This window comes from Hetaerina americana, unplaced genomic scaffold (genome assembly GCF_022747635.1).
Source record: "Hetaerina americana unplaced genomic scaffold, ioHetAmer1.1.p SCAF_38, whole genome shotgun sequence".
NCBI classification, from domain to species: Eukaryota; Metazoa; Arthropoda; class Insecta; order Odonata; family Calopterygidae; genus Hetaerina; species Hetaerina americana.
This window is the reverse complement of record NW_027286963.1, coordinates 1,910,064-1,919,105: the sequence shown is the minus strand read 5'-3', so window position 1 is coordinate 1,919,105 and position 9,042 is coordinate 1,910,064. Positions and strand designations below refer to the sequence as shown.

The 9,042-nt window shown below is 33.6% G+C and overlaps 1 protein-coding gene across 1 annotated transcript in view; it reads left to right on the top strand.

Moving 5' to 3' along the window:
• The first annotated feature begins 417 nt into the window (after positions 1–417).
• The window catches only part of Ing3 (Inhibitor of growth family, member 3), a 40,354-nt gene continuing 31,729 nt past the window's right edge, over positions 418–9,042 (top strand). The window contains exons 1-5 of the mRNA XM_071589477.1: positions 418–572; positions 1,667–1,738; positions 1,914–2,042; positions 2,155–2,289; positions 8,275–8,358. Coding sequence (XP_071445578.1) covers positions 545–572; positions 1,667–1,738; positions 1,914–2,042; positions 2,155–2,289; positions 8,275–8,358 — 448 coding nt within the window. The 5' untranslated portion in view covers positions 418–544. The remainder of the gene's footprint in view (positions 573–1,666; positions 1,739–1,913; positions 2,043–2,154; positions 2,290–8,274; positions 8,359–9,042) is intronic.

Here is a 9,042-nt window from a genome sequence, read left to right as displayed (position 1 = left end):
ATATATGTACTTATGCTCGTCACCAACATATTCATTGACACATCCCGTTTCGGTCAGCTATTGTCCAACCTACTTCACAAGTAAGCCGAGGTTATATTTTGGTGAAAGAAAAATATACGGATACGCTTATGGACATATTACTTTAAATTGTTGTCATAACCCCAAAACAGCCCGTATCCACAACACAAGATGGTGGACGGAAAAATCATATATTGCGAAGGCTTCGAAATTTTTACAAACATTTTAGAAGGCATGAGTTCTGCAATCAATATTTCTTACAATTACTTAAACCACCAAGTATTTTACAAAAATAATTATCCATCAGATAAAACCCCTTGCAGTAAGTAAAAGTGCGCATGTCCGTATCGATTGAGCTGGTGACGTTAGGGACTATCGATCTTGGAGGGGATCGATAGAGAAGTGGAAATAAAGGTGGCTGTTGTTTTGCGGTCACTCGCACCTGAGACTCGGAGACTAATATTTCATTCCTCAGTAGGTGTTGTATCGATTGGTTTTTAGGACATTTTCATACAAAGCTGTAAATATGTTGTATTTGGAAGACTATTTAGAAAGTGAGTACATTGATTTTAAAGATAATTGTAAGTCGAAGCAAAATTCTTTTTATGTCATTGTTGCGATGTCAAATCCCAAAATGGAGCGTCTATAGAAAGTTTTGAGCGTTGAAGAATCTGGCTCATAGCTTTAAAATTTAACAATGAATGTTAACTGAAATAATTTTTAGACTCTGTGTGGAAATTTGAAAAACCATTGGTGTGCGTAGCGTTAAAGTGTTCATTTTCACATTTCGGAACTATTTTGCGAGAAAGCTTAACAAAAATGAATTGGGTATAAAAATTAAAGGATAATGCGTTTATGTACTATTTTAGTTATTAATTATGAATGTATGTTAGTAGTAATACCTAGCAAGGCCCCTACGAATTATTTGAATTGGCTGTTGTGTTTGTGTTCACAACAATCACGCGTAATGGTAGGGGAAAAAGTCTATTTTCGAGTTATCTGCTCTGCGAAGTTGTCATTAACCTCATTAATTGTTGTCAATGGGTAATTTTCATTCTAATTAAATTGTAACCGAATGTTGTTTATAGCAGTTACATAGGCGGTCCCGACGGAGAGTTGATTTACTCCTGTTTACAATTTGTGCAAATATTTGGGGGGCCCATATCAATAACGCATTTGCCTTAATTAAACGATCATTTTGCAATAAATAATTTCACATTTATTAGAGAAGAATGAATTGTTTCGATTTTGGTAACGTATGTTTAATGTCGATGGTCGCACCCCGTAAGATATGTTCTGCCCTGGAATTACTCCAGATTCCCTTTACTTCCTGTTTTTATCGTGCATAGATTTGAAAGGCGTGTATTTTTTTATTACTTCTGCTTACATTTCGCATTCTAATGCCGTTGAAGTTTTCCCAAAGTTTGTACCACAGAAAAATCAACAAACTGTGTTCATATCAAATTGTTAATTCGAGATCACGGTCTACTCCATGTTAAATCAATCATTCATTTGCAATATTTCAAAATAGGGTTTTTAAAGCTACGGGGATTCCGACATTGTTTTACCTGACTTGTAACCCCATTTCAAAGGTATTGTTGTCCATGCGGAGTTTTAAATATAAGATATGAAACTTACATCTTTACAGTGATAGAGCACTTACCTCAAGAATTGAGGGATCGCTTTACAGAAATGAGGGAAATGGATTTGCAGGTTCAAAGTAAGTAATATTTATTATTTAAAATTTATTTGAAAAATTGATGGTGAAGTGAAGCTATAAATATAGTAATAGTTGAAGTTAAAAGTAGTGTTGATTAAGAAAGATAAATCTCCATTAAATTTAAGCCATTAATTTATTTATGCATCTTCTTGCTAAAATCTTGTGCTTTATTCAGATTCAGTCGATAGTGTTCAAAAGCGAGTGAAAGTGTTTTTTGCAAATGCCAAGAGAATGAAACCAACTGATAAGGAAAATGAATATCAAAGTATACGAAAGGATTATTTTAAGGCCCTTGAGGATGCAGGTTGGTAAATTAGTCGATTAATTACTCATTTGCTCATATTATTATGAAATGACTAGTGCCTGCATTTGTTGAAAGAATTAACCTTCTGTGTTGTTATTTTTACGAATATCAGATGAAAAGGTTCATTTAGCAAATCAGATGCATGACCAAGTTGACAGGTACCTTCGTCGCCTTGACCAAGAACTCTTCAAATTCAAGATGGAGCTTGAAGCAGACCATAGAGGGATTACTGAAGTGTTAGAAAAAAGTAAGAAATTAAAAATTTAATTTTTATCCTTGGTGAAAATTTTGCTTCTTGGTAAACTGAGATGTAAAAGGAAATGTTACCTTTTTAAAGTCTGATCTCTTTTTATATATTTAATAATAATCTAATGATAATTTAGTTTAATAATTTCATATTATTTCTCTTTATATTCCAAAGCTTATCATGTATTTAGGGCTATCTCGTATGGTGGACTGTTAATTAATTTGATCGCAAAGAAATAGACTGTTCCCATCATTGGTGGAGGTATAGTAAAAGCTTTGCCTTGCCACAACTGGAAATTACTTAATTGGATACCGTCTTTGCACATAATCACTTCAATAATTAAGAAAGTTAATTTAACTTGTAATATTTGTCTAATTTTCCTTTCTTGAGTTCTAAAAATCAAATACGTAAGCGGACAAGGTGCTCTGTGGTGTTCACTGGTATTATATTGGCACTGTGGTATTTAAACCCTCTATGGTTGAAAAAGTTCTTGATCAGTCATAGAATCGTTACACTTAGCAGTAACGAAGTGGTCAGGACATTCAGGATACCGTGGTGACTGACTGATGTAAATAAATGTTCATAACCAATGCTAAAACTATTGATTGAATAATACAAAAAAACTATGAATATTGTGCCTCTTCTCAAGTCTGTTGCCCTTACACATATGCAGATCTTAGTATTTCCAGCTGAATATTGATTTGTTTCATTTATGGAATAGATTAGTAGTTGTACTCATTTTTCTGATCTCTAGTTTAATTTTAATGTTAATTTTCTGATCTCTAGTTTAATTTTTAATTTAAATGTTACCAATCTGGACCTACTACCATGCAAATACTTGGATAATAAATGAGAAATGGCAGAATTTGCTTTTGCCTTTGTAAATATATTTTGCAAGGTATACATGTTTCATACTCAGGGTGGCTGTTTCAGCATTTCTAACTTCTGCTTAGAATATTTCCATTATATTAGGGTAAACGTAAAAATTTAATGATGTTTGTTAAACCATTTAACTTATTTGCTGTTTTTTCTGCATCATTTTTTGTACTTTCAAAATTTTTGCCACCCATTGTTAGTTACTCTATTGCAATTTTTGTGCATTTTTCAAGTTCCCTAAATTCAATTAATTTATTATGGTATGTTATGTTACTCACATTTGATGATGAATCAGCTCATAAGGAAATAACATAGGCAATTGGCCATTCAGTATTGTACTCACTGTCGCGTTCTAATGTACATGTACTGATGATGTGAATGTTAATCAGGGTTTTTTGCGTTATTATTGGATCCCCTTCTTAGCCTTGGAGAAATGTAATTTTTAATTTCCATAGGTTTTGTTTTTTGCACTCCAAGAATTACTTATTTTAAAGTAATATATCTCCATCTAATGGAAAACTAATAATATACTCATAGAAATATATTAGAAAAATCATTTAATTATTTAATTGAAACATGCACTTTTTTATTGTTGTAATTTTAATTTCTGTATATCTTTACGTTTATGCTCTATTTCATGTGCCTAATTTTCAGAACAATAAAATAAATAATTATAATTGCAAAACTAATAAGATCTAATTGGCCATGGACCACAAAAATTATTCATAGTAAGATCATATTTTTGTTCCATTTATAATGAGGTCAGATTTTTCTTTCCATTTTTATAGTCTCTATCATAACCATTTGCTAATAGAAAGCACATACAAGAATCATATTGAGCCTGTAGGCTATATAGCTTCCACAAATAAAAGAATTGAGTCCTTAGTGGTATGAATATGAAATTTGAATATATATATATATATATATATATATATGTATATTTATATCGTATATATTTGTATATATATAAATCCAGTTTTGAATCCAGCTAATATATATATTTATATTGATATATATTATATAAATTAAACAATAAATATATATACACACACATGCATAATAAATCAGTCAGATCTGTAATAAAGTGAGTAAAGCTGTTTATATGTTAAGAAAGCTCAACTTTCTCATTTCATATGAGTATTGTTTAACATTTTACCATGCCTTCTTTCAATGTCATTTGAATAATGGTGTTGAGTTAAGGGGTCATTCCCCACATGTTAAACCAATTTTGCTACTACAAAAGAGAGCTATTCGCTCTCTTGCTAATAAACCATCACGTGATTCCTGCAAACCTTTTTTGATTAGGTATGGAATTATGACTGCATTTAGTTTATATATCTTTAAGGCTCTGATTCATGTGAAAGTCAATCTAGAAACTTGCCAATTAAGATTTAACATCCGTAACTACTCCACAAGAGGTTAATCCAATCTAAATACTACTTATTTTAGATTGTCATCAACTTACAACACATTTCATAATATGAACATACGGCTGTATATCTTTCTGCCTACTCAGTTGAAATCAGACTGTATCCAGAGTTTCTAGGGTATATACCTGGTTACTTGCTCACCCACTTTACTCATTTGATGAATTCCTAAGTGATAATCTTAATCACATTTAAGAACTTACGTTGATATATTAAGTATTATTTATATTGACGACATTTAATGTGGTTGTACCAGTTTTCAAAATCAATAAAGTATTATTATTATTAGATATATATTATTGTTTAAAGTCAGCTTTAAAAGCCAAAGTGCTGTTTTCGGATTGATGTGAAATAAAAAAAAAGAAACACTATAAGCTATTTCTTCTACTGTTAATGTTTGTAAACCCGGATCAACTTCGACATCAATCCTGTTTCCAAAATTATTAGTATTTACTGATATCTTCCCTGCAGTCCACTAAAGTTCCTGTTAATCTTCAGGGTTCAAATCCTATAAATTGACAAATCGACCTTTTTGTACAGAATCTTTTCTGTGCATTTTCCTCTGTGAATTGTTTCACCTCCCTGCAAGAATCATCGTATTTGACCCACACAGGCTTCAAAATATAGTTTTTTTTTAAATATTCAATATAGTTCTATGTCCACTTCTGTCTTCAAAAGGTCATTAGCCTGTACAATCTCTTCTATGGAACAATCACTCTGTGATCCAGCAACTAAAAGAAGCACATTTTATTTGTGTGCCAAGCAAGGCAATAATTTTGCCATCCCCTCTGAGCAACTGTCAGTGTTAAGATGGGAGGAAGCACTGTCCAAAATCTGATGTGCTTGTACCTTATCCTTTGGAATACCTAGAAAATGTGCTTAGTATTTCACAACTATGGGAGCAAAGTGATGGTGAAAACAGTTCATTGGTAACTCCAGTAAACCATGCATATGGCGAATGCCTATAAAGTTAAGGGAGTTCATTCATTATTTTCCTCAAGAGCCAGGGGGTTTTCAAAAATATTCCATGGCATCACTCTTCAACTTGTGGCAGCCATCATCTGCAATTCGCTCACGGAATTTAGTCATGTTTTCCTTACTGATTCATTTTGTTCAGGAACCTTTTAATTCACTTTGTAATGTTTGAGGGTATTCTGGCAAAGATCTCCAGGACAAGTCCACCTAATTTTACATTCTGAAAATTTTACATTTCACGTAATTTTCAATCATGTTCAGCCATAATTACTTGCAGTTCTGTCCTAAATAGTTCAACTGCATCAACTGTGCCCATGGCAATCTTTTAACCAGAAAAATCTCCAAAACTGATATAACCAAACACTAGTTGTGGTGAAGTTGTCCGCATGGAAGGGTTTGGCAGGCTTTTGTGCTGCATCTTGAATTTCTGTGCCACAAATTCCTGCACTGCTTAATCGCTGCTGAGCATACCACCCCTTGGATGGATTCTTCCAGCATGCATCTTCCGCCAACCTTACTGTTTTCCAAAGACTGCTGGTTTCTATTCTGGGCATTAAATTCAATCATGAGAGCAAATACTTAAATTTTATTCTCCTTGATTTTCAGATGGGACATTGTTTAGCTCTGCCCATTTCACGAGTCTAACTTACAACAGCTTCCTACATCTTAGCACCTTCACTTTTTTATCATTTATTTTTCCAGCGATATTTTTACTAATACAAATAAAAGGACATTTGAAGAAAATATATATAAAACACTAGCAATCATTGCTGTGTGAATTCACCCATTCGGTTGTAAATAAATTATTTCATCTCATTATATTACAATGGTCAAATGTAAGGTATGCCCTAAAAAAAACAAAAAATGTGGTATACATTTTGAGAAATGGTTTTAATAAACGTTCCGCTTGTCATGCCTTGACGAAAAGCATTAATTTTGTCATAAAAACAACTCTTGATTAAAAAAGATTTAAACCCAGGTTTAAACATCTAAGTAGCTGGTATCTTTTATGTCTGCTGGCAAATGATCGAAAAAATTTAATGCTAGCATGAAGAGGTCCTTCTTGAAATGAAAGAAGTGGGACACTGCATTATACGAGGGTCATCCGGAAAGTAGTACCCGTTCGTGAAATAAAGACACAAAAGTAAATATTAACAAACATAAAAAATTTTATTTGAAAGAGGATACTTTAAACTACTTCTCAACATAATCTCCAAGCAAATTAAGGCATTTGTCATAACGTGTGACAAGTTTCTGTATTCCTGCTGCATAGTCCTTCGCCGCCAGCTCATTGAGATACGCGAGGGACCCATCTTGCACAAATTTTTGCATAATGCAGATGGTGTTTAACAATTTCATGAACAATTGTTCGAGAAACATTGGGAAAATGCTCACAGATGTCATCAATTGTGACGCGCCGATCGTTCCTCACGAATTCGTCAACTGAGCTCACCAGTTGGTCTGTAATGACAGACGGTCTCCCCGAACGCTCATCGTCGTGTGTGTTCCCCCTCCCCATGTTGAAGTTGCGACACCACCGCCGAACAGACGACTCGTCCATTACATTGTCTCCATACACCTCCTTTAATTGGCGATGAATATCACATGGGCGAACGTTTCTTGCATTGAGGAATTTAATCACTGCCCTCACTTCACAACTGGCGGCGTTCTCAATTTTTTTTAAACATTGTAAACAATCACAGAAACAACACAGGCAATGCTAGCGTCACGCAACTTGGCTCAGAGAAGGCAGACAAGCCACTGAAGCTATCTGACCTCGTCCAGCAGCTACTCGCGTCGTCAGCACTTCATGCGGCACGAACGGGTACTACTTTCCGGATGACCCTCGTAATAAGCTTTATAAAGATTACAAGATTTATAAAATGCGGTCTACATGATTCTTTTCGTAATTTTGGCCTTGTATCTAATAACTCTTCTTTGCATGATGAATGATTAGTCAACACCCATAGCAGACCCCCAAAAGATAATTCCATGACACACTTGATATTGGGAATTATCAAAGTGCACTTAAGCTGTTTTTTAAAGTGCTTGATCTATAGCCTTAGCTAGGTTTCTTCTTGCATAGGAAATTCTAAAAAGTTTCCTGCATCAATGTCTTATGTTCATTCCAATTTTTATGCTTTTATCAATTATTAAACCTATAAAGTGGGTACTGCTAACTTTATTCAGTGTTAACTCATTGTGTGTTATCACTGAAGTGTGCAAAGTTGTGTGTTTTTTCTCAACGTCACAACAAATATGTCACGACCATGCTTATGTGTGGCAGTTTGATGAATATCTGAATTATTTACTTCATACAGCACTTATCATTCATAATTTACAATACAACTGGAAGAATGAGGGACTTATTTAAGTATATTTATCAATCATGGCAAGAGAAACTTTCATGTAAAACATTTTTTGGCTAAAAACTACAGTGCAGTCATCTTTTGATGCACAGCCATAACCACCAGTGCTGCATGGCTGGACTCAGGCCAGATTAGAGAGGGTTTACTGTGCTTAAACTTTTATATCAAATTGTTTTAAGTGTTAATGTTTAGCAGTAACTTGGTACCTAATTGAGAGCCAATTACTTTAGATATTAACTTAAAATATTTTTGCTATATATTGTATGGTTTGTATGTCTCCCTTTACCGAATATTTATTCATTGAAGTGATTGATTTTCTCATGTTTTTTTTTTATTAGGATCTCTAGAATTAGACCAGCCTCCTCAAAACAGCTGTCAGAAAGAAAATCGTTACAGCCTTAGTGTATCTCGACCATCTCAAGGTATGCTCAATCATCAAGTTAACATTCCCTATCATTGGCATGTTCGAGTTAACAATAATTGTCGACTTATTTATGAAGGCTTGAGAAACTAGAAGTTTTAATGCAGTGAGTCATAATGCTGTGTTTTGAATTGCTGTCATGTGAATATATTTATGGACTACTGATGGCACATTCTGGATATTTTCTTGTAAAAAGTTTTTCTGTGGCAGCATATAGGCTGAGTGCACATGATCAGTGACAATTGAAGGACTTCTGGTAACTGTTCACCACTTTATTTCAGCAATTCCCTGGATAAAAAAAAATATATTATGTACTCATAATGTGGAATTTAGCACATATGGATATAAAAGTTGTAAATATATTTGTCATGTCAAATTTAACCTTGCATTTCAATTATTTCTAATTACTTAATCATAGTTTTAGTATTCTTTATGTTTTGGAATCCTGAAACTCAATACTGTGAAAACTTATACCTGGATCATCTCTTTTAACAAATGAAACTAAATACAACCAGTAATTTTTCTTTCTGACATCATTTGTGTGATTAAAACTGGAGTTTAAAATTTAACTTTGTAGTAATTGCCCTCAATCTAACCTTTACCCCCCCTCGCCCCAAGGATAATTACAAATAACAGTCAATGTTCATTGGCTTGTGATACTCCCATTAGTGTGGTGGAGAATGCT